General features: G+C 41.1%; 1 protein-coding gene across 1 annotated transcript in view; it reads right to left on the bottom strand.

Moving 5' to 3' along the window:
* The window catches only part of ZBTB16 (zinc finger and BTB domain containing 16), a 131,550-nt gene that overhangs the window by 47,753 nt on the left and 56,570 nt on the right, over window positions 1-27,227 (bottom strand). The window contains exon 3 of the mRNA XM_069740704.1: window positions 6,184-6,281. Coding sequence (XP_069596805.1) covers window positions 6,184-6,281 — 98 coding nt within the window. The remainder of the gene's footprint in view (window positions 1-6,183; window positions 6,282-27,227) is intronic.

The raw sequence follows: 27,227 nt of genomic DNA, 5'->3' as shown, positions 1-27,227 counted from the left end.
CTCCTCCCCCCATCAAAGTTTTTATCCTCTTAATATATTGAAATATAAAAAGGATAACCTTCGGCACTCAACAAGTCCACAACTTTTTACTCTCAATAAGAATGGATTTATTAGTAGACAGCCAGCAAAAAGTAACAGACGTCAAAATTCCAACGTTTCGGCATATACTGCCTTTCTCAAGGAAGTCTGTGTATGGTTAATAATGCACCCAATGCACCACTTGCCAATATGGCATAGGAGGAAGAAGCATAACTGTGATAGGTAAAGTGCCGGCGTGCGTCCCATGGTTCAGGGCGAGATCTTTTCCTTTGAGCACCACGTAATTCGATGAGTGCACCACTTCTGACCTGACTTTAATATATTGAAGTCATCATGTTATATAGCACTGTGTACTTACAATTGCTGATTTTGCCTTTCTAGCCAGATAATTCTCCTCTTTTCCATTAGGTCTAACAAATCACCTGATAAAAACTGACTAGATGAGTCCTTTTAATCTCTATGTAGAAACAGGATGTCTGTTTTCCCTGCATGAGTCATTATTATAACTACAATTCGGCAACACTGCAAAGTCCCTGTCAAGGGTAAGTAGGGGAGCAAATGGCTCAGGAGTTGAAGAGGAGGTGGAGCTGGGCTGCCAGGGACTTTGCAGTGATGTAAAATTACACCAAACAAACCCACAAAAAGAGCAGTCAAAAGGTCCCATAAAATTGCAAACTTTATTAAACAACTATTAAAACAATGTATAAAGCAGGTACAATGGCATGATTGGAGAGATGAATAGTGCCCACAGTGGTCGTAGGCAGAAAAAGAGGGCAAAATTGGCCACGCACTCCTGCATAATCAGAGATCTACACCAAACTATGGCACCTAGTCACTTTCCAAAAATAGCAATGCAGATATATATCAATATCAATAACAGGGTACAACCTCATAGTACATACCTATGGAATGCAGGAGTGGGAGGCCAAAAGCCCAACCCCGACGCGCGTTTCGGAGTGGCAAAGACTCCTTCCTCAGGGGGCATATGGAGATGTAACAACAAGCAAGTTTTTATACTAAATGACAGGCCATGCCCCTGCATCCAGCGCCGCTGCATGCAGCGCCGCCGCAGACTGCTTCTATCAAGTCCCAGCTACCCTTTACGATTCGGTGCATATTAAAAGTTTATATAAAAAAAAGTTAAAGATCAAAACAGTAGGTCAGCAACATAAACCATTATTAAGGCAATAGAACAGTTCCTGATTAAAGTGGGCTACACTTTAAAAAAAAATGCACTTTTAGAAATGGTCTTAAAACACCTTCCACCTTATACGTGGTAACATTGTTTTGCAGAGATTACCAAAATCCTATTTTCTGGGGTCCCTGAGACTCCAAGGTTTTTGGGTCAATTTGCAATTGTCATCTTCGTTGTCATTATGTTTAGATGTTCTGATTAGACTCTAGGGCAGGTAGAAATATACACATTAAAAAAAAACAAAAAAACAAAAACAAAACTAAGTAATTAAAAAATAAAAAAAAAAAAAAAAAAAAAAAGAAAGAAAAATGTAACTATAGTGTTTTCTATGACTTGGAGCTCCTTGTATTGTCCTGCATGAATACAGGTAGCATGTCTCGGCCGGCTTGTGTCTTCAGTATCGGGACAGTCACACGGACACTTTAAATCGCTGCCCTGGTTATGCACTCTCTGCTCCACCCCTGGTCACATTAGAGCAGGGAGGAAAATAGAAAAAGCATGTATTTGTCATCTTGCATGATGATACACTTGGCACACAGCACTGTACATACTGTACCAAAGCGCTGGCAGAATCCCAGGGCAGGCGTGCTGCCAGCTGCACAATAACAAACCTAAACCAACAACGTAAAAACAAAACACACATGCAAAAAAAAAAAATGTGTGAGAGACAGAGTGCAAGCGGGAGCGTGAAAGACTAAGAAAGAGACAGAACGATACATACCAAGAGACAGTGACACAGACAGAAAAAATAACCTGAAGATAAATACACAATATTTTTGAAGGGGTGGGGGGGAGAATATGCGAAACCTTCACAGATATTTATATTGGGAGTTGGTCACATCTGCAATATTCTTATTATGCTACAGGAGGGTGTGAGATTAAACAAAATTATATTAAAATATGCGTAGACTATTAAAATGTAGAACCCACTGATATGCCTGGAATATCTCAGGAGCACCAATCTTTAGATACGTCCTCCGATCCTGGATTCGGCAGTACTCAGTCTTGAGACTCCAGATGGATTCCCGTGTAAGCAGCTTATCAGAACGGTATGTGAAGTGGCCTGACCGTTCAGTTCAGTAGCCAAGCTAGTCACCATTTAGGTTAATGGGTTGGGCTATTGTCCATAGTTTTTTTTTCTCCATTTCTGGATCAACATGTTAAGCGATAGGTTGATTTTTATGGATGTAGGTCTACCTTCAACCTTAAAAAACTATGAAACTATGAAAAGTAAAGTCAGTCAGCCCTTTTAAAATACAGCTGACAGAGGAAGTGCCATCTAGATATTGATACATAAAGCCTTACATCACCAAGCACAATGAAGAGCATCGGATGGAGTGGTGTAAAGCAGCGACCACTGGACTCTGGAGGAGACTGATCCCACTTCTCTAATGGAGGAGTCTGGGTTTGGTGATTCCAGGAGAACATCCCCTGACAATTTGTCCACTGTTCAGATGATGGAGGATAATGTTATGGGCTGTAATCAGGGGGCGGGCTCGGCCTCTCAGTTCCAGTGAAGGGGAATCTTAATGCTTCAGCACAAGACATTGTGGACATTTGTAGCTTCCAACTTTGTGGGAGAAGTTTTGGGTAGGGGCTTTTCTGTTCACCTCGACTGTGCCCAATGCATACATGCGGCTGGGGGAGTTTGGTGGTTGAATGTGACCAGCGCACATGGGACCTTAGCTCCATCTAGAACGTTTGGGATGAAGTAGAATGGAAATTGAGAGTCTATCCTCTTCCCCTACATCAGGGTCTGACCTCACAAATGGACTTCTGAACGAAGAGGCAAAAATTAACACAGACACCTTGAAAACCTTGTAAAAACTCTTACCAGAAGTTAAATCTGTTTAACGGGGCTTACTCAATATTAAGATTTATGCATGTAGAACGGGAGGTCATAAAAGCCCCTACAGATCATAGCGTAATGTGGGGAGGAGCACAATACTAATATATGCTATATGAGCAACTGTAAGTTGCCCAGCTTTATTCCTTTACACATATCATTTTGTTTATGTAGACCACCCCTTTAATTACACCCGATTCAGGAGCCTTGCCCTAGTTTGGAAACTCCTAGAGAGAAGTTTCTCTCCATTTGTTGCAGGAATCAACCATTGAATTTACTATTCTAATAGAGGATTGGATATCCATCATCAGGCTCGGTTAATGACCTGTAGTCTAGACAAAAATCAATAGAATCCAATCCTAGAACGTTCTTCTTTTTGGAAGTTATGTACCTGCCTTCGAATATGGTTGAGAAAACGATTCACCGTGTAATGTTGTACATGCCGCAATTAATAAGAATGGATTATAACTCTATAATATACAGCAACTTAGGTGGATGGAAGTTTTAAACGTATATGGACAACTCAGAGGATCCAATGAGCAGATAGCTATGGAGGTCGGATGGAAGAAACCCTTTAACCGGCTTCATCTTTTCATCCATATTCTATTCTAATCATAACTATAGTATTATTAATTTATTCCTATAGGAATCTGAAGCCATAATATTTAAAGAAAAACTAAACCCAGAAATAAGCAAGTTTGACAAAAAATAGTTGTCCTCAGTCTGTTACTCTTCAGCATTTTCTGCATGATTCTGAGGCAGTCAGGCATGTAGATAGAGAACCAAGAGGTTAAACCTTCTGCCATCTTAGACTGGTGGCTGATTAAAGCCTCACCTCCTTAGTAAAGGAGGCGGAGTTTAGAGTTCTATACAGGGGGGAGGCTCCTGCTGCAGACAAATCTCTTACAGCCAGACACAAGACAGTGAGGTGGAGGGTATGACTGATCGCTTGAGAGACAGAAGATTTCTTTATCCCAGAATTCCCTCTATTATTTTCCTGGGAAAAAAAAATTACATTTTGAATTTTTTTGTGCATTTTCGGTGTTTAGTGCTTCTTTAAAAGACTTGAAATCCATCTACCGATCAAAAGGGCAGTTTAGTCACACTCATCGCACTTTGTAAATCTAAGTCAGAGTAAAGTTTTTCAGTTTCACATATATGCTTCATACCCTTTTTCCGTGCTTAATTGTGTAGTTTGGATAAATCGAAGAGGAAGGTTAGGGTATGTACCAAATGTGTGACTAAGTTACCAGAATAGACAGAATCAAGACAGGTGGGCTGCGCTGCAGGAAAGAAGGAGCCTTGGAGCTTCAGATAAGGTACTTTGGCACCTTTCTTGAGGTCGAAAGACCACAAATTAGTTTGCTTTTTTGACTTTGAGAAAGGCGCCGAAACGCGTTGGTACTAATAAAAACCTTATCTAAAGGTCCAAGGTTTCTTATTTCCTGCATCGCAGCCCGCCTAAGGCGTTTCTCTCCATTCTGGTAAATAAATGTCTGGAAGATCTCTCCTCCAGTCATGAGGCAGCAACAATGGATATTTATGCTGTTCCTTCACGCACTCGCCTCTTCAGTGGTGTTCTTTTTAAACAGTACCCTATTGTGGGCGCTTTTGCTCCCCTCTAGAGTTCTTCAACTCTACGTCTATAAGGCTACGTTCACACGTTCAAGATTTGGTCCTTATTTGTAAGCCAAAACCAGGAGTAGGTGAAAATTACAGAAGTGGTGCACGTGTTTCTATTATACTTGTACTCGAATTATTCCACTCCTGATTTTGGCTTAAACAGCACTGATGTAAAATGCTGAACGTGGCCTTATGGAGATTATTTACATTAATTGTGTGTACACAAAAAAATAAAGATAAAAAATTAATAAGAAATCCCGAATTTACGATGCTTACAAAATAAAATATGAACAACAGGAATCAAAGGGGAGAGAACGGACACCGCACGTAACAGTGAATCATTATCGAAGATCTCAACAATTAGTTGTGAAAATTGGCAGCTTACATACAAATTTTCAGCTCGGACACAGTGTAATTTACCAAATCTTTTGAGGCATAGCTTCCTGTGTAGGACAGGCCAGCGCTGACCGGCTGACAGATGTGAACCCAACATTTAAAGGAAACCATAAGACCCGAAGATGTCTCAATATATAAAAGTGAGATATCATATACGCATTTGTATGTAAACATTTAAGGAATGAAGTGGGGGAAGGGGCAGGAGACTTGTCTGGCCTTTTGAAAGTTCAATGATTAACCCTAAAGGTAATCCAGTCATACACATGGTAAAGCACATTCACGCAACATCCATGAACCTTGGACTTCCACAAATATGCTATTTTAAGTTTGTGATCAGATGCCCGAGGAGTCTAGCACTGGCTTACTCCCGTGAACTGAGAATGCATGGTGGCCTGTTGGATTACACGAGCCAAAAATTGGCTTACAAAAGTTTTATCCTATTCATGGACTCATAGAATCATAGAATGGTAAAGTTGGAAGGGACCTCCTCGGTCATCTGGTCCAACCCCCCTGCTCAAAGCAGGACTCTTGTAGAATATAGCAGCATTGAGCCGTCAAACGAGTAAAATGCTTGTTTCTCTGGAGATTCAATCGATTATGGAAGTCTAAAAATTATCCCTATGCATCAGTATAGCGACAGAATGATCATATTACTGATAGCCATACAGCTTGCATCATCAGGTTAAAAGATCCATTTCCACTGGAACTCTCTATCCTTGACAAATTGGGCTACCGGTCATCCGGCAAACCAATAAAATGCTCATTCAATAGGCGATATGATCTTTTCTGCTGCAGAAAAGAATGGTTTTCGGCAGAGGATCATCCCGTATAAAACAAGGATGTGCACTTCCGAAATCAATGGTGGTCTATGCGCTCTCAGTTCACGGAGTTGGTCAAGATGGGCCACCAAGAATGTTGCTGGCCATTTAACGCTACGTGTTGCACAGTGTAAACAGGCCTTGAAAGAGGGTCTTAAGCGAGTCCCCATTGATGATTCTTGAGAAGTCCATATACTGAATTCTATCCATGTAGTCATCTTGTAGTGTTCGACCTAATCGCTAATAAAGTAGGATGTGGGTCTCACCTGAATGAGCCAGCAAATGCATCCGAAGTCGCAAACTGTCCAGAAACCTCTTCCCACAGAGTTCACAGCCGTACGTCTTCATACCACTGTGCAGCTTCCTTGAAAATAATAAAGACAGGAAATAAACGTTAAAACAGGGAATATTAATTATTTTGCAATTTAACTAAGAAAGAGTCAGACGGTGGTATAGCTTGGACATGGCCAGTCCGAGCTTTGAGTTACGACCCTCGTCCAAGTTAAACCGCCATTTGACTCTTCCCTTAATATAAAACAACATGTACACAGTAGATGGCAGGTAATGTTTCCTTGATCTGGAAGGGAAGTCCATCAAAAAAAAAAAAAAAAAAAAAACAGTTTTCATACTTGTCACCGAGTATTTATTTATAAGGGTATGTGCACACACAGAATGATCCACTGCGGATTTTTCCGCAGCGGATTTGATAAATTCGCAAGGCAAAAACACTGCATTTTTCCTGCGGATTCCACTGCGGTTTTACATCTGCGGTTTTCTATTATGGAGCAGGTGTAAAACCGCTGCGGATTCCGAAGAAAGAATCGACATGCTGCGGAATGTAAACCGTTGCGATTCCGCGCTTTTTTTCCCGCAGTATGGGCACAGCGTTTTCGGTTTCCCATAGGTTTACATTGTACTGTAAACTCATGGGAAACTGATCCGCAGCAAAATCCGCATCGTGTGCACATAGCCTTAGACCTTAATCTACTTTTGTTTCAGGAAACAACACAAGTACATAGCAACATTGGTCAGTTGTATTGAAGCATCTACTAAGCGTGTGCAAAAGTCATTGTAAAGGAAGAGGGAGCAAGGTCAGGGAGCATAGTCTATTGCATTAGGTGGATTCTGGGTTATCCACTGATTATAGAGGTGCATCATTGTGATGCACTAAAAAAACAAAAAAAACAAAAAAAACAAAAAACACACATGTAACAAAGAATAAGCAATTTTCTAATGAGCACTTTCCCTGCAGAAGAAGTTAACATGTTCCCATGTCGAAAATGTGCAAATACCGTAATTCATAAACTAAAGATATAGTTAATATTTTCTCATTGTTTATTTTGACTAGATTAACAATTAACTATATAATAACAAGTAAAAAGGGGAAAAAAAATGCAAAGTATGCGAGAGGATGCTCTAGGCAGGAAGAACTCTTTCACTGCAAGACTGAAGACAGACGAGCCACCCTTGTTGGTTTAGCTCAAAACATTTTTGTTTTATTTTATAAAGCCAATACTTTAATAACCATATAATTTTGTATTTTCCACATGACCTTGAATGGAAAACAAACTGTAAATAACTTAATTTTATGTTACCATTACAAGTACCTTGAAAAGTGTAAAAGGCTCTGAAAACAACAGGTCAAATTGCTGGCAGCAGCGGTAATGTGTGACAAAACACTGTGTACTCTGCTGCAAGAGAAAGTGTTGGCAGCGGTCAGTAGAAATTCCTGCCTCTCTGCCAGACATCACTGAAACTTCCGAAGTTTTAGAAGGGAAGAAATGGGAAACTAAAAAACATCTACAGCAGATCCGCGTCCATCCTAGTGGCAAACAGTCTGGGCCATAAAACCCGATAATTTTACTTTTCGCACAACATAAAAACAATAAAATATTATGAAGAAGACATTTTTCCAAGGGTCCTTGAAAGTAGCTGAAAGACCATAACACCTATAAGACCCGGGAGTCTTAGAACATGTAAAAAGTTGGGAAACCCAAACTTTTTTTTTTTTTTTTTTTTTCCTCTTCATCTTTGGGAACTGCAGAACTTTTTTGTGAAGTTACTGGACAATATTGAGTAGAATTCCAAAATAGAAAAAAAAAAAAGAAGCTTTTGTTCATAAAATGCAGCGGACTTTTTTCTTCCCCTGCTCTTCATCACGAATATATTATATATTTATATATATATATATATATATTTTTTTTATATTTTTTTTTTATTAGAGCATTAACCATTGCCTGTACCATTCTGGTGTGACTACGGCCAGCTATGGCAGATTAAAGATTATGGCTTGTTCTTCTATCAGGGTTTTGAGCAGATTCTTGAAATCTATTCTTACAGCAGGTAAATAGAGCAGACACAACAGGTTTCGCAAAAAAGGGACAAAGAAGTTTATCAGCGCAATAAGCGGAAACAAATAACAGGATAACGGGATCCACTTGTCTCAATTAACTGATAAACCTCGCTGATTACCCTGACAGATTTGACTGATCTATCTGGAATTGCAGCAGAGCCATGAATAATAATCATGGATTAGGATCTAGAACGCCCCACTGGGGAAGAATCAGAAAGCACTAATGATTTAGGAAATCGCTGCAATTTGGAAAGTGTTCCTGCAATAAGTATCAAAACCACTATAGCGTCTTTAGATGTAGCAGAGACGAAGTTGTCATTTAAAAGCTTTTAAATCCATCGTGAAAACTCATTTAGTAAAGAGAATAGAACAGGGTTACTTGCAAAATAGTTGACAATCTCGATAAAGCACATCTGGACACGACGTGAATTGTCAGGTCTCCCAACTCTGACACATACATTATATTATTTCTTTAATTTATATAGCGCCATTAATTCCATGGTGCTGTACATGACAAAGGGTTACAGACAAATTACAGATATCACTTACAGTAAACAAACTAATAATGTCAGACTGGTACAGGAGGGGAAAGGACCCTTATAGGATTTATATTTACATAGAAATTATATTAATCATGGGAATGATCGACCAATTACATTTATTCATTTAACATGCTTTACTACTGAAAACCGCGCAGCCGATAACCGCATGGCAAAACGGTCGCAATTCATGGTAAAAATTAAGTGTAGTGTTACATGCAGTTGTCGGTTCTCAACTGTAACATGTTAAAGGGAATCTGTCACCCCAAAACTGGCCTATAAACTGCGGCCACCGGCATCAGGGGCTTATCTACAGCATTCTGTAATGCTGTAGATAAGCCCCGGATGTAACCTAAGAGATAAGAAAAACGAGTTAGATTATACTCACCTGGGCGGTCCCGGTCCGGGTCCGATGGGCGTCTCCCATCTGCAGTGCGCAGGCGCTGGGAAAGTACTGTCGTACTTTGCTCTGCCCTCAATAGAGCAAAGTACGCCTGCGCCGGAGCAGGAAGACCAGAAGAAGATGTCATCGCATTTAGATGGGAGGCGCCGGACCCGACCCTGCAACACCCATCGGACCCCAACCAGACCGGGACCGCCCCTGGGTGAGTATAATCTAACACATTTTTCTTATCCTGCAGGTTACATCGGGGGCTTATCTACAGCATTACAGAATGCTGTAGATAAGCCCCTGATGCCGGTGGCTTTAGTTTATAGGCCAATTTTGGGGTGACAGATTCCCATTAAATTACCCAATTTATCTCAATCACAAATGGAGACCAGGATCAGCACGGTCTTCTGTTGCCACGATTGAGCGAGTCAAGGACAGTGTTTTTTTGACTGCTTCATTGGGCATTTTATATAAAAATAAAAGATTATTAAAACGCTTGTTTACACAACGTGTTTCGGCTGCTTAATCCCTTTACCAGGCATTTACCTAATGAAGGCTGTAAACCGTCAAAACGCATTGTGCAAACTAATCTTATTTTTAAATAAATGGTCATTGAAGCAATCAAAAAGACACAGTCCTTGACTCACTCAATCGTGGCAACAGAAGACAGTGCCGATCCTGGTCTCCATTTTTGACTCTTCCACTGTGGGAAACTCATGGAAGCGGCTTCCCCTCGTCTCTCTGGGAATAGCTGCAGTCTATCACTTTTGAATCCGAACCAAAACGAGAGTTGTGCCTCAGGCAGTAAACAACTTGGTGGTCCATTAATAATGGCGGTATGCAATAAAAAAAAAAAAAAAAAAAATCAAAGCCATCAAACTATCCCCATGCACATTGACTCAAAGGATTGCATCTAAAATATAACCCTGTCCAAAACATACAACATTTTTCAGTGTGGCTGAACAGGTCCAGTTGACAGCCGTTACTTCTATGGAAGTAAACAGACGTTTGGTGCCAATAATTGTGGGGCAAACAATGGAATTAAACTTTTGGCATCCAAGCCCAAAATATTCTACAGTTCTTTGATGAAGAAGACATATTATAGGGAATCAAACGCCTTCCGATAAATAGGGTCGGTGTGGTCACTTTTAAAGGTGCGTACCGTGGGACTTCGCCAAACACACAACTTAAAATCTGCAATTGCTTTATTTGTTTAACCTGATTTTGTGCAAAGTTGCTCAATTAAGACAGAAAAGATAAGAGAAGTAAAGTCCAAACTCCTTTATTACAAGCTGCGCAAACATTTTCGAGACAAGGTCAGTAAATGAATAATTTGACAGAAACCCCCGTATCTGTGGCGACTTTAACTATTGTGAAGAGTCTAAGATTAATCTTTGATTTCTCGTAGGTGATGGTAAAAGACTACAGCGGAATTGCCAAATATGAAATCTTTATTGGGTAGGGAAAGGACATGTTGGTCCTTGACATGTTGGTTTTAGCAGCTTACCTTGCCAAACGTTAAACTTGCAGCCATAACAGGTGTTGACATACTGGTGCTCATTACTGGATTACTTTATTACTTGGTTGTGCTCATTCATAAAAAGATCATATCTCAGAACAGAAGAGCAGGAACGGAAATACAGCCAGTTCTCCAAAGCAAATGTTGCCCGTTTCGGATAATTCATTTTTATTTTTGTAATCATCCCCGGATGATGGGTTAATCATTGGACACAAATCAGTAGTAATCGGTGCAGGAGTCTAGCTGTAACATTTCACTGCAGCACCAGGTCATGGCTCTTGTCAGGTGTCCCGGGACCAGGGGCTCCTTCCCTGTCCCCAACGCTCGCCCTGCTCCCTGGATTACTTCTGATTGTGAAGAAGCCAGGGCCACGTACCTTGCCTTATTTCCTGGATCTGCCCTCAGTCTGTACCATTCTCCCACCCAGGGAAGAGGGAAGTAGTAGTGCACTATAGTACACCAGACTGACAAGGTAATGCCAACAGGGATAAAGGAAAATACCAATCATACAAATATACTCACACAAACAGAAAAACGAACTAGAGAGTGGAGGATGGGGTTAAATCAAACTTAAAGAATTGGAACCACACCCCCAAAACCTAGCAACAGTCACAGATAAATCCACCAAACGCCTTCTAAAATAACCACCAACAACCTCCAGCCACGCATCAGACAATGAGTGCTAGCCAGGGCACGGAGTGCTAGCCAGGGCCCGGTTTAGGAGATTGGAGTGGCCAACAGTGAACAGCTGAGAGCCTTAACGCAGGAAAACTTCCATGAGCTCTCAACTGAGCAAATTAACCCCTGCACTGCTAAAAGAAACCTGCACAGTTTAATATAAAGGCAAAGTGCTTCTAATCAGTGCAGGAGTAGGAGAAATCAGACGCTGCAGTCTTCTGGCTCCTCTCTGTCGCAGTACTGTGACACCACCACAAGAAAAAAAAAAAAAAAAAAAAAAAGTATCACATCTCCAATGAAACCAATAGACAATTCACGAATATGATCGGTCCTCAAGAAAGAGACTTTGTAGTTACTCTTTAATAGATAAAGTCCCTAACAACGCATGTTCAAAATTCAGGGGACATGAAATTTTTGTTTTAAAAGTTTCATGAAAGGTGAACTAGTAATCCTTTAGCATGATGGATAGTCTATCAGAAAACTTTAAAAAAAAAAAAAAAAAAGTTAGAGGGTCTCCTAATTTTTTTTTAAATAATCCATTTCATTTGAAGCAAAATTGGGTCTTTTTTGATGAATTTGACATGAAATAAGCTGCATGTGTTTTGCCACTTGACTAAGCCACGCTGAACCTGTTCTGCCGGGCTCCGATGGATATCTCAATGCCTTGTTGAGGGGTTCAGGACACATTCCCTTGCTGCCAAGATTAGTCGGATTGCGCACTTGAACATGACAGATGCAGAGGCAGATACGGCAGCTGCAGACACGAGGTCGGGAGGTAACGTACCAATCAATACCTAGTTACAGGCTTCAGTCTGTAAGCAGGAGGAGATGAAACATGGCAGGCAGAGATGCTCTCTGTGAAGCTTTCAGCCAAAAAAAAAAAAAAAAATGATATTTTGAATAGAAAATTTCACAGGTGTAGAATCCGGACACAAAACAAGTTTTTTGTTGTTGTATCCTAGCAGTCACATGATTAGGGGTTAACCGTATCAAAGAGCTGCACAATATTACGGCTCCAGATGTGGCTTTATAATGCCGCCGATATACAGATGCAGCAGAGACGGGTTTGACATTTGGCATCAAATTGCACGATTTTTATAAGGCTTTTTTGTGGTTTTCTATGGGAGTACATATAAACAAAGCAAATAGATATACAGATGTAAATATTAACGTTTAAATAATTCTTAGTACAAATATTTATGGTTTAGAGACCGAGCAAAAAGAAAAAATTAAACTGAAAAAAAAATGTAAAAAATAATAAAAAAAAATTAATAATAATTTTGTCCTATTTTATTCTCCAAGGGATGGATTTCTTCAAAGCGCAAGGTAAGGATTTAATTCACAGTAGATTTTTTTTTCCCCTCCACGACACACACACACAGCCAGAACAATGCTGAGGAAGTCTGACAGAAACCTATTTAAGGTCATTTATTGCCTTAATAAGCACCTTTGTCCAACAGGCAGTTTTTGACAACGGTGATAAATTCCAAATTTATGTCAAACATAGCATATGTTTAACAGCTCATTTCTAAGCAGAAGCAGCAGGCTCCCCTATAAATCACAGCTCAGGGTTGGAAATGAAAGCAGATTATAGGGCTGGGGCTATTGAGAGAAATATAAATCAGGACGGTTTAACTCTTTAACGTGGCACAAATTAACTAGATTGGTGGGGGAAAGTTTTCTGGCAGCCAAAGGGCTAATTATAAGCCTTCATACTTGTACGGATACCATAGGCTTAACCAGGCAAGCTAAAAATTACACGTACATAAAATATCTCCAATAAAATGTAAATCACTGGAAAAACGGATTGTGCAGGACTGAACTCTTGATGATGACCCAATGGTAGGATAGGTCATGAGAATGAGATTTATGGGGTTCCAACACCGGGCACCCCCATTCATCATCTGATAACTGCATTCAAGTGAATGGGGAAATATAGCGCAATACTCAGCAGCAGACACTAAGCAATGCATGGTGCGGCTGATGATCAGCCATAGCCCAGCCTTGGACAACCCCTTTAAATATTGAGTTCTTAAAAAAAGGTCTTGATTTGAAAAAGTGTTACAACGTTCTATCAAGTATCCAGCGGTTTTGTTATTCTGATAACCAATTTGACCATCATTTTGGGGTCAGAGTGTTATCAAAGAATAGTCATTAGTTCTGATTGGAAAAGCTGCCTACTTATCCAGTGATACATGGTGATGGGTGATTGGAGTATTGTAGCATAACCAGGCGTGTTAGCAAGTAAAATGGAGCCGGTGGCACTGGCCGATGTACGCATGCGCCATTTTCCTGAAGAAGTCTAAAAGCTCAATCTGCGCAAGTGCCGTCCGAGGCTTCGATGGCGCCAGCACAACATTTTAAAGAGTGAGAAGAAGAGACACAGCAAAGGGGACGGAACAAAGGTGAAGACTCTTCCCCACAGTCCCGCCATGACGCACAAAGATGAATACAAGCAAACATCAAAAGAGTAAAGAAAGTCTACAAACAAGGTTTCTTCAGTATAAAAGCGCCAGTAGCCCTGTCTGTACTTTATTTAGACCCTGCTGACACTCTCTTTCAATATTAGTGATAGTTTGGGACCCTGTTGAAGATTTTGTTTTGGCGCCCATGAGCTTAAAGTTACATATAACTAACAGCATGCTCTAACGCAGTGTTCCCCAACTCCGGTCCTCGAGAGCCACCAACAGGTCATGTTTTCAGGATTTCCTTAGTATTACAAAGGTGATAATTGCATCACCTGGACAGGCAAGCATTCAATCACCTGTGCAATGCTAAGGAAATCCTGAAAACATTACCTGTTGGTGGATCTCGAGGACCAGAGTTGGGGAACACTGCTCTAATGTAAGGAAAATGGGCACTAGCATTGTACCAAACTTACAGACAAACTGCTCACAGTCCGGGTCTTCTCTTCAGATTCAAGATGCAGATGTACATCATGGACATCTCCCCAAAGATTTAACATTCGTATGTTTTTATTGTATTGGGAATCTTTGGAGCTCAAGTTCTTTGACTTTTTTTTCAGCCTGTTTCATGGTGCAACGTAGCCATGCAATTTAGGAAGTTTTGAATATGCTTTATGAAAATTTATCCCAGAACATAGTTATAGAAGGCCAAGGAAGTTTGCACTGCCCTGGTACGACTACTATGGAGTATAGACAATTTACCATGGTAGAGCAAATTTTTCTTGCCTAACTATTTGGTACAAAAAGGGGATAATGTGGTGGGGGGGGGGTTCAATTAGTTTTTTTCTTATTTAAACTTCATAACCAAAACTATAAAAAGGTAAAAAGGAGACGTTTCACTTCTTCCTTAAAAAGAGATCCAGTTTATAAAATTGTAGAAAATTTTTCAATTTTGCCAAAAGCTAGAAAGAATTAAAATTGTAAACGCAGCCAGACAATTCCTATTTTACAAGACTTTGTACATAAATGCAGGTGGCTCCACCTAAAAAAAAAAAAAATAATGACAAACACCCATCCACCCATAATTTCTACAAGGTTGCAGGCAAGACAAAAAGGTAATAAGACAACGGTCATGGTTCCATGACAAAAAGGAGGACTGTAATGACAAATACACCCGGAGGTCTTTAGAGCAAATCTTAAAATCAGAAAAATCTGCGCATAGCCTTTGTATATAAATCGCTCTCTGTATGTACAGTTGTGGCCAAAAGTATTGACACCCTTGCGATTGTCAGGTAATACTAAGTTTCTTCCTGAAAATTATTGTAAAACACAAATTCTTTGGTATTATATTCATTTAATTTGTCTTAAATGAAAAAAAAAAAAAACACAAAAGAGAATGAAGCAAAAAGCAAAACATTGATCATTTCACACAAAACTCCAAAAATGGGCCAGACAAAAGTATTGGCACCCTCAGCCTAATACTTGGTTGCACAACCTTTAGCCAAAATGACTGCGACCAACCGCTTCCGGTAACCATCAATGAGTTTCTTACAATGCTCTGCTGGAATTTTAGATCATTCTTCTTTGGTAAACTGCTCCAGGTCCCTGATATTTGAAGGGCGCCTTCTCCAAACTGCCATTTTTAGATCTCCCCACAGGTGTTCTATGGGATTCAGGTCTGGACTCATTGCTGGCCACCTTAGAAGTCTCCAGTGCTTTCTCTCAAACCATTTTCTAGTGCTTTTTGAAGTGTGTTTTGGGTCATTGTCCTGCTGGAAGACCCATGACCTCTGAGGGAGACCCAGCTTTCTCACACTGGGCCCTACAATATGCTGCAAAATTTGTTGGTAGTCTTCAAACTTCATAATGCCATGCACACAGTCAAGCAGTCCAGTACAAGAGGCAGCAAATCAACCCCAAACATCAGGGAACCTCTGCCATGTTTGACTGTAGGGACCGTGTTCTTTTCTTTGAATGCCTCTTTTTTTCCTCCTGTAAACTCTATGTTGATGCCATTGCCCAAAAAGCTCTATTTTTGTCTCATCTGACCAGAGAACATTCTTCCAAAACATTTTAGGCTTTTTCTGGTAAGTTTTGGCAAACTCCAGCCTGGCTTTTTTAAGTCTCGGGGTAAGAAGTGGGGTTTTCCTGGGTCTCCTACCATACAGTCCCTTTTCATTCAGGCGCCGACGGATAGTACGGGTTGACACTGTTGTACCCTCGGACTGCAGGGCAGCTTGAACTTGTTTGGATGTTAGTCGAGGTTCTTTATCCAACATCCGCACAATCTTGCCTTGAAATCTCTTGTGAATTTTTCTTTTCCGTCCACATCTAGGGAGGTTAGCCACAGTGCCATGGGCTTTAAACTTCGTGATGACACTGCGCACGGTAGACACAGGAACATTCAGGTCTTTGGAGATGGACTTGTAGCCTTGAGATTGCTCATGCTTCCTCACAATTTGGTTTCTCAAGTCCTCAGACAGTTCTTTGGTCTTCTTTCTTTTCTCCATGCTCAATGTGGTACACACAAGGACACAGGACAGAGGTTGAGTCAACTTTAATCCATGTCAACTGGCTGCAAGTGTGATTTAGTTATTGCCAACACCTGTTAGGTGCCACAGGTAAGTTACAGGTGCTGTTAATTACACAAATTAGAGAAGCATCACATGATTTTTCTAACAGTGCCAATACTTTTGTCCACCCTTTTTTATGTTTGGTGTGGAATTATATCCAATTTGGCGTTAGGACAATTCTTTTGTGTTTTTTCATTTAAGACAAATTAAATGAAGATAAAGAATTTGTGTTTGCGATCATTTTCAGGAAGAAACTGAGTATTATCTGACAGAATTGCAGGGGAGTCAATACTTTTGGCCACAACTGTAGGTTGGTTCCCAACTCCAACAATCTAAAAAGAAGAAGAAGAAAAAAAAGTTTTCGCTCTAGATACAGAAACAATATGACTGCGTTGTGTTCTCTCTATAGAAGAATAATACTAAAATTAATAGTAATAAACTTATCAAAGTTGCTTGATTTCAAACCCTACCACTGACCAAGACCACACAGAAAATCCATCATCAACCTAATCCCCGCTGCTCCTCTCCAGCATCCACATGTTGAGATGTTTCCCTATGCTTACACATGTTACAGTAAACAATCATATGTTTCGCTTAAAGCCACTGTGATGTCGGAATCGACGGCAGGATTTTCACTGTGCTCCGTCTCCCTCGTACAGTTCTGGAAGGTTAGCAGTATTCTGAGAGGCCAGACTATAAAAAGGCTCGGAGTGTAAGTATTTCCTTTCCTATAAAATATTCATTACCCCGTGTGTGAGCCAAGTAACTGAGACCTCAAACATTTCTAACTTTGTACTGCAGCAATAACAGGATTTTATTGAATCTTTCTCCTTTTATTTATGCCCAACTATAAATATAAGGTTATAGGGACACTGGTGAGCGCCTACACACATGTATAATGTATAAAACCTTCCTGTGTAGCTTTAAAGCAGATGAGTAAAAATATCCGGTTTTTATTTCCCTGAGAACTGCCAAAAAGATTGTGCACTTGGCCCCAATGACTTTAGCCTTGGGGTGAGAATGAAGACGTAACCCTTTATAATCTACAGAACAGGAATTTTTCTTATACAAAAAAAAAAACTAACAAAAAGGAAGGAATTCCAGCTCAATGATGGCATACGAATTCAGAAAACGCGTGTTGCCTGTAGAAAAGTCAAATTGTCACATTTTATTTCTACTTATTGCATATTTGCATATTCTGGTTACTTTTCCCGACAGGTTTGTTTTAGAAATGAAAGCGTAACAACTCTGCTTTGTGTCATCCATTGGAAATGTATGAATGCGTCTCAACGCCATCTACCGAGAATATTCAAAGGTGCAGCACATTGACAAGGGCAAGTAGTCAATGAATATCAGTGGCGAAACTAGTATGTAGTAAAGTCCCCCATTCAGGGCTCTTTCCTTTTAGACATGTTGCCCATCCTGGTTCTTTTGCATGTTTGTTACACTTAAAGGTTTCAGATCATCAAACACATTGAAATTAGACAGAGATACCACAAGTAAACACAAAATGCAGTTTTAACATGAAAGTCTTCATTATTAGGGGAAAAAAATCCAAACCTACAGAGTCCTGTGTGAGAAAGTCATTGCCCCCCCCCCCCCCTTAAAACCTAAATTAACTGTGGTTATCACATCTTTGGGAAGCAGAGTTCAAATTCACTAGCCATACCCAGGACTGAATACTGACAAACCAAGAAATCACTTAAATAGGACCTGCCTGACAAAGGGAAGCAGACGAAAAGCTAGACATCATGCCGTGATCCAAAGAAATTCTGGAGCAAATGAGAAACAAACTATTTGAGGTCTATCAGTCTGGAAAAGTTATAAAGCCATTTCTAAAGCTTTGGGACGCCAGCGAACCACAGTGAGATGCATTATCCACAAATGGCAAAAACATGGACCAATGGTGAACCTTCCCAGGAGTGGCCGGCTGATCAAAATTACCCCAAGAGCGCAGCGACGATTCATCTAAGGTCACAAAAGACCACACAACATCCAAATAACTGCAGGCCTCTCTTGCCTCAGTTAAGGTCAGTGTTCATGACTCCAGCATAAGACTGGGCAAAAATAGCCTGCATGGCAGAGTTGCAAAATGAAAACCACTGTTGAGCAATAAGAACATAAAGGCTCGTCTCTGTTTTGCCAGAAAAAAAAAACAAAAAAAAAAACAACTTGATGATCATCAAAACTTTTGGGAGAATACTCTGTGGACTGGAGAGACAATAGTTGAACTTTTTGGAAGGTGTATGTCCCATTACATCTGGGGTAGAAGTAACAGCATTTCAGAAAAGGAAAATCATATGAACAGAAAAATATGGTGGTGCTGGAGTGATGGTCTGGGACTGTTTTGCTGCTTCAGGACCTGAAAGACTTACGATGATAAATGGAGCCATGAATTCTGTTGTCTACCAAAAAAATCCTCAAGGAGAATGTCTGGCCATCAATTCATGACCTCAAGGTGAAGTGCACTTGGGTTATGCAGAAGGACAGTGGTCCAAAACACACCAGCAAGTCCACATCTGAATGGCTTAAAGGGACACTGTCACCTGAATTTGGAGGGAACAATCTTCAGCCATGGAGGCGGGGTTTTTGATTCACCCTTTTCTTACCCGCTGGCTGCATGCTGGCTGCAATATTGGATTGAAGTTCATTCTCTGTCCTCCGTAGTACATGCCTGCACAATTCAATCTTGCCTTGCGCAGGTGTGTACTCTGGAGGACAGAGAATGAACTTCAATCCAATATTGCAGCCAGCATGCAGCCAGCGGGTAAGGAAAGGGTGAATCAAAAACCCCAAAACCCCGCCTCCATGGCTGAAGATTGTTCCCTCCAAATTCAGGTGACAGTGTCCCTTTAAGAAAAACAAAATTAAGACTTTGGATTGGCCTAGACAAAGTCCTGACCTTAATTCAATTGAGATGCTGTGGCATGAGCTTAAGGCCGGAGTCACATTACAGCGAGATACGGCCAAGTCTCGCAGGTTAAAAACAAGCTCTGGCACCGGGACTACGGAGCGGAGCATGCGGCTCCATGTATTGCTATGCGGCCGCATGCTCCGCTCTGGAGTGCCGGTGCCAGAGCTTGGTTTTAACCTGCGAGACTCGGCCGTATCTCGCTGTGTGTCATCCCGGCCTAAAAAGGACGTTCATGCTTGGAAATCGTCCAATGTGGCTTAATTACAACAATTCTGCAAAGATGAGTGGGCCAAAATTCCTCCAGGGCATTGTAAAAGACTCATTGCCAGTTATCGCAAACACTTGATTGCAGTTGCTGCTACTAAGGGCAGCCCAACCAGTAATTAGATTTAGGGGGCAATACAATTTTTCACACAGGGCCCTGTAGGTTTGGATTTCTTTTTCCCTTAATAATGAAGACCTTCATGTAATAACTGCATTTTGTGTTTGTGTTATCTTTCTCTAATATTTAAATTTGTTTGGTGATCTGAAACATTCAAAGTGTGACAAACATGCAAAAGAATTGGAAATCAGGAAGGTGGCAAATACTTTCACACAAATGTTTCTCTCCAATCCTGGTATATATGTCCCTTGTTCTAGGACCCTTCCTGGTATATGTCCCCCATTCTGCCTCTGTTCTTTAATGCATAGAATAAATAAATAAATGAATAGACACCTCCATTCCAACGATAAAAGTTTGCCATTCTGCCAATCAGTAGAGGTTGTGACCCCAATGATCAGCAAGTTGTCACCTATCCTGTGAAAAGGCGTTATAGGGACTGTCAAATGTTAAATCATGTGGAAGACGTAACAGCTGTAAATTAGCGGTATCACCGAACTTTCCAAAAAACTCTACAGGGAGCTTTGAGATCATCATATATGGAATTGCTGAAAACATTCCTTTAAACCACTCCAGCATTTTTTTCAGCACTGGAGTGGTGCTTTAAATGTAGGCCCTGTTCTTATACTCATCTTTTGACGGTTTCACCTTTTACTGATGCCACTCCAGTCCCACAGTGCCATCTTATGACTAATGTTTGAGTGGCCGGAAGCCAGAAGTTACGACACAAGAGCTCAATGCAAGTCTATGAGAGCCAGAACGAGGCTCTGACTTGTATTGAAAAGTGACCTCCGACGCGCTCCAGCAGGTTACTTTCACAATAGACTGACCAGAGCAATGCAGGAAAACACTGAAGAAGACAACAGGTGGGTATGAGACAGTGGGTAGGGGACTCGCATTTAAAGCACCACAGCAGCGGTGCAATAAAAAACCCAAAACGTCAGAGTAGTGCTTTATTAACCAGGGTATGTATCTTTTTCTGCACCTAATCCAGATACCATAAATCAATAAAAATTTACCTGTGGCTCCCAAGACAAACCTGCTCAGAGATTTTCACAGAGTGAGCGAGGATCATTTACTGCACCAGGGAATAATTTGAGCAGGCGACACCCCCAAATCCAACATAAAAAAAGTAAGTAACCCCCGTGTATAACAAAGTGAATGAAAAGACAAGGGAAACCGTCAAATATACAAGCTGGAGAAGAAAGCAATTACAGGGTAAGTAGCTGGCAGCTGGATTCCTAACGCTTGCCAATTTGGTTTAAATGTGATATAATGTACCTGTCAGATGCCACCTAGACCAGTCAAATAGAAGGAGCAGACAATTGGTTACATATTTGGAAAGCAAAAAAACCATACAATATATTATACACCTAGGATGAAAAAATGCGTTGCATCGCATACGACGTATTTCCCTTGTTGTTCTGCATGGTTAAGTGATAATCGGTGACGATAACTAAAGCCAGCCTCCATGTTATGGGTTGTCAATCCGTTTTTCGTGGACCGTACCTTAAAATGTTTATACACATCTATAAATGTTAAACTTAAAGGGGGTTTTCTAGGACCAACCTTGAACAGGAGATGATGTGCAGTACCCTGGAATTGGCAACTAATCTGTGTGCCGAGCTTCATACAGTTTACTTTTAGGCTTGGTTGAAGCTGATAACACTTTATTGATGGGGTTCGTTCTGATATCCAGCACCTCCGCCAATCTGATGGAGGGAGGGGGGGAAGGATACCCAGCACCTCCACCAATCTGATGGAGGGAGGGGGGGGGGGGGAGGATACCCAGTACCTCCACCAATCTGATGGAGGGAGGGGGGGGGAGGATACCCAGCACCTCCACCAATCTGATGGGGGGGGGGGAGGGTAGGTTGGATACCCAGCACCTCCACCAATCTGATGGGGGGGGGGGGGAGGGTAGGTTGGATACACAGCACCTCCACTAATCTGATGGGGAGGGGGAAGGTCGAATACCCAGCAATCTGATATTATGACCTATCCTGTGGATAGGTCATCAATTAGTTAGTCCTGGCTTTAAATTACATTTATCATCAGCAGTGTTACAATTTGGCATCTCACCCATGGTTTTACATATGGCTAGAGCCACATCCACGTATAATATTCTATTTTATGATCTGTTCTAGGAAGAACGAAATTCAATGCAGTAACTGATCTATCTCAAGATGGAAGCAATGGTGCCCAACAGACTCCAATGAGTAATAGTGTTTGTTAGGTTTCCATCATACATTTTATGCTTTTACTTGAATAAAATAGCTTTTTTTTATGGCTTTTTGTATAGAATCAACAATGGAGCCTCCAACATAAATGCGACCCTAGCCGAAGACTGTATGTAAAAAGCCCATGAGAAGGTCTAAGGCAGTGTTCCCCAACTCCGGTCCTCGAGAGCCACCAACAGGTCATGTTTTGAGGATTTCCTTAGTATTGCACAGGTCATTGAATGCTTTCCTGTCCAGGTGATGTAATTATCACCTGTGCAATACTAAGCAAATCCTGAAAACATGACTTGTTGGTCGCTCTTGAGGACCGGACTTGGGGAACACTGGTCTAAGGGTTGAAGTTTCTTCTTAAGGAGAATGCCAAACTGGTGTAGAGAGATAAAAACTATACAAATAGCCTCTTCACTGAGAAAGAAGAACTTTTCTAGTGTCACCTGTTGGAAGTAAAAATTCTAGAAGTCAATACTGAGCCCTTCAAAAAGCCTTGCCACATGGCTTAAAAAGGGGTTGTCCGGACCAAATCGATAAGCCTGCAGTCATGCTGTGTGACTGCAGAATTATGATGCCCCCAGCGCACGCCAGTTTCTGAGCCAGTACCGTTCAGTGGGCGTGACCTCACTCCATACACTTGTATGGAGCTAGGCCGAGCCATCTAGTCTGCCACGCCCACTGGACAACCTCCTCGGCTCAGTATGGAATGAGGTTATGCCCACTAGTTGGGTTCTGGCTGGGAGTATGTATAACGTATACGTACCTGCGGGACCCAGCTCAAACTGGCAGTCATCTGCAGTACAGTGTGCGTGTGCTGCAGGGATTCATATGTCTACCGTCACACAGTGACTGGCAACCTATGGATTTGGACTTGACAACCCCTTTAAGGCCCTATACACATTATATGGCTGAAACATTGTTCGGTCAGTCATCTCTCCCGAATACCCCATAGAGACGATCGCTTGGCCATGCACCCCATGTTTTAGAAATTAGGGACTAAAACTCTCCACCGAACTCTATGGAGGGAATAAACAGTGTGAATATAGCCGAATAGATAAGGTAAGGTTTAAAAACGTGTCTTTTCTCAAGATTAAAAAAAAAAAAAAAAAATTTTTATATATATATATATATATATATATATATATATATATATATATATATATATATATATATATATATATATATATATATATATATATATATATATATATATATACAGTGGGGCAAAAAAGTATTTAGTCAGTCAGCAATAGTGCAAGTTCCACCACTTAAAAAGATGAGAGGCGTCTGTAATTTACATCATAGGTAGACCTCAACTATGGGAGACAAACTGAGAAAAAAAAATCCAGAAAATCACATTGTCTGTTTTTTTATCATTTTATTTGCATATTATGGTGGAAAATAAGTATTTGGTCAGAAACAAAATTTCATCTCAATACTTTGTAATATATCCTTTGTTGGCAATGACAGGTCAAACGTTTTCTGTAAGTCTGCACAAGGTTGCCACACACTGTTGTTGGTATGTTGGCCCATTCCTCCATGCAGATCTCCTCTAGAGCAGTGATGTTTTTGGCTTTTCGCTTGGCAACACGGACTTTCAACTCCTCCAAAGGTTTTCTATAGGGTTGAGCTCTGGAGACTGGCTAGGCCACTCCAGGACCTTGAAATGCTTCTTACGAAGCCACTCCTTTGTTGCCCTGGCGGTGTGCTTTGGATCATTGTCATGTTGAAAGACCCATCCACGTTTCATCTTCAATGCCCTTGCTGATGGAAGGACGTTTGCACTCAAAATCTCACGATACATGGCCCCATTCATTCTTTCATGTACCCGGATCAGTCGTCCTGGCCCCTTTGCAGAGAAACAGCCCCAAAGCATGATGTTTCCATCACCATGCTTTACAGTAAGTATGGTGTTTGATGGATGCAACTCAGTATTCTTTTTCCTCCAAACACGACAAGTTGTGTTTCTACCAAACAGTTCCAGTTTGGTTTCATCAGACCATAGGACATTCTCCCAAAACTCCTCTGGATCATCCAAATGCTCTCTAGCAAACTTCAGACGGGCCCGGACATGTACTGGCTTAAGCAGTGGGACACGTCTGGCACTGCAGGATCTGAGTCCATGGTGGCGTAGTGTGTTACTTATGGTAGGCCTTGTTACATTGGTCCCAGCTCTCTGCAGTTCATTCACTAGGTCCCCCCGCGTGGTTCTGGGATTTTTGCTCACTGTTCTTGTGATCATTCTGACCCCACGGGGTGGGATTTTGCGTGGAGCCCCAGATCGAGGGAGATCATCAGTGGTCTTGTATGTCTTCCATTTTCTAATTATTGCTCCCACTGTTGATTTCTTCACTCCAAGCTGGTTGGCTATTGCAGATTCAGTCTTCCCAGCCTGGTGCAGGGCTACAATTTTGTTTCTGGTGTCCTTTGACAGCTCTTTGGTCTTCACCATAGTGGAGTTTGGAGTCAGACTGTTTGAGGGTGTGCACAGGTGTCTTTTTATACTGATAACAAGTTTAAACAGGTGCCATTACTACAGGTAATGAGTGGAGGAAAGAGGAGACTCTTAAAGAAGAAGTTACAGGTCTGTGAGAGCCAGAAATCTTGATTGTTTGTTTCTGACCAAATACTTATTTTCCACCATAATATGCAAATAAAATGATAAAAAAACAGACAATGTGATTTTCTGGATTTTTTTTTCTCAGTTTGTCTCCCATAGTTGAGGTCTACCTATGATGTAAATTACAGATGCCTCTCATCTTTTTAAGTGGTGTAACTTGCACTATTGCTGACTGACTAAATACTTTTTTGCCCCACTGTATATATATATATATATATATATATATATATATATATATACACATATACACACCATATACATATATATATATATATATATATACACATACATATACATACACACACATATAATGTGCGAGAGGAAACAAAGCATTGACTGAGTGTTGGCATCATTCGAAATCCCCATTGCGAAAGGCGATACCAATAATAAAGGAAAACCTAATCTAAATTAAAGTGCTAAATATTGGTAAAATAAAGGTTTAAGATTATTAAGATACCAGAGATCAAGATGGCAAAGCAGCAGCTTACTAAAAGAACAATTGTCTCTCCGGACTAGAAGCAGTCCTGTACTACCAGCGCTCGGAGGAATCTCAGTCGTCGCACACAGCAGGCGATTCAATTATTAGCATACTGTAATCATTTGTATTCTTTCTGCCTGGACGAGGAGATCTGCAGAGCTCTGATACATTTCCCCCTTCAAGAAAACTCATCTCTTATGCCCAGCGGCCATTCTTGTGTCTATAATTAATCCTTTAGTGTGTGGGGTGGTTAGAATTGTGATTCTGTCAACCGGTAATCGTTAGATACAACAGAAAACAAAAATGCCGTTTCGCCCCTCCTCCAGCCTGGGTGACAATCATACTATAAGCTTGAAGAGTTAGGCACCTAGACAATAGCGTGGAACGTAATGCATCCAAATTGTGAGTACAAACTGAGGAGGAGGATTTTTTTTTTGGCATATCAAAATTTTCCAACAAGCGTTGATTGATAAAGATGTAGCAAAGCTAAAATCTAGCCAAAAGAAAAAAGGTGAAAAGGGCAAACAATGCATCTCTGCAGATAAAAAGATTTCGGACCATTGGGCAATAAATGCGGTTTCTAATCTTCTCCAGAACTTCAGAGGTTAAACAAAGTCCCCAATTAGTCTCATTTCTCGCAGCAGCTTTAACAGTTAACGTTGCTGATTGAGAGAACACTGCAGTTATTGGTTTAAACCAGTTCCTTTCACTTACGCACCAGCAGAGAAAAACAATTTTATCAGCAACATCCCCCTAATTACATGAGCCGGCTTTCAGTTGAAATACTGGGGTTTTACACCAGCGCTCAGCATCATGTAGGCTAATTCTTAGCATCTGCATGAAGTGGGATCAATATAAACAAGGGGACCTCGGCGCTTGTACGTATGAGCACATTAGAGAGGGGAAGGGGCGGTAAAGTGCATTTGTGTATTATACTCTACTGAGCGTTGGAGAACTAACGACACCGGGGATGGCCATCAAAAGTTTTGAAAAGAGTAAAAGGATCAGGAAAATTGGAATATCCAAGTCCGAAACATTATAAAACCATTAGGAATTCTAAGTATCCTAATTAGTGATGAGTGAACATGCTCAGATAAGGTGTTATCTGAGCATGAGTGTCTTCGGCGTGCTCGAAAAATATGTTCTAGTGCTCACGGCTGCATGTCTCGCGGCTCTTCGACAGCCGCATCACATGCAGGGATTACATAACAGCCGCGAGAGATGTTGCCGCAGGGACTCGAACATATTTTTAGAGCACGCCGAAGACGCTTGGTTAGCACACGAGCATGCTCAGATAAGACCTTATCTGAGCATGTTTGCTCATCACTAATCGAGATTGCTCGGTCAAAATAGAAAACAATTACAAAAAGCAGGGTCTTCTGTCCTGGAAGACTGGACCCAAGCAACCCATTTATGGGGGCACTGCAGGGAAACTGTTTACTTACAGCCTTCATGACAGATCACAGCCAATTGCTGGTGGTTCTAGAAAGATATTGTGATCCAGTTTGTTATCAAGGGACATTAAAAGGGGTTGTACCAGTGTCGGGCTGAAGTGACAAGGGCCCACCACTAATATTGACTTTGGGAGGCCACTACTCTGCTAAATACAAATAGAACATTACCCTCTTTCACAAATGTACCTGCGCATCTATATAATAAGCTAGGTAGTTTTATTGATCTAGTGTGGAGATGCTGCTTCTGTTTGTACATAGTGAATCAAATGCACTGTTGTGGGGAGGGATAAGCGGCTGACTCCTGCACAGGGGCCCACCAGGAGACTCACCTGTTCCACTGGTGGGCCAGTCCGAGCCGGGGTTGTTTTAATTGTACAAGTCATTAAGAATATTTATCCTAAGGATAAATGATAACTTGTTGATCAGTGAGGATTCGACTGATGAGGCCCGCACTGTTCGTTAAAATGGGGAATTTTTATAGTCCTTAGAATGGAGCGACCTGTGTCCATTCTTCCCCTATAAGGCTACTAGGCGATGCACTGTGCTCGGCTTTTTACAACAACCCCCTAGAGAATGAATGGAGCGGCGGTCAGACATCCAACCAACAGGGAAAAAAAAAGTTCCCAATAGGGAATAATAATTTCCTGACCTTCCAAAGGTTGGAGTGGTAGGATACTCCCTGATCACCTGTTCTTTGGGGCTGCCCAGTTAATACAAGTTAAGGCCTTATTTCAATAACTGTATATTTGGCCTACGTGCCCCACAAAGCACGAGAA

Source organism: Ranitomeya imitator, chromosome 10 (assembly GCF_032444005.1).
Source record: "Ranitomeya imitator isolate aRanImi1 chromosome 10, aRanImi1.pri, whole genome shotgun sequence".
In the NCBI taxonomy this organism is placed as follows: domain Eukaryota; kingdom Metazoa; phylum Chordata; class Amphibia; order Anura; family Dendrobatidae; genus Ranitomeya; species Ranitomeya imitator.
This window is presented reverse-complemented; position numbering and strand designations above follow the sequence as displayed.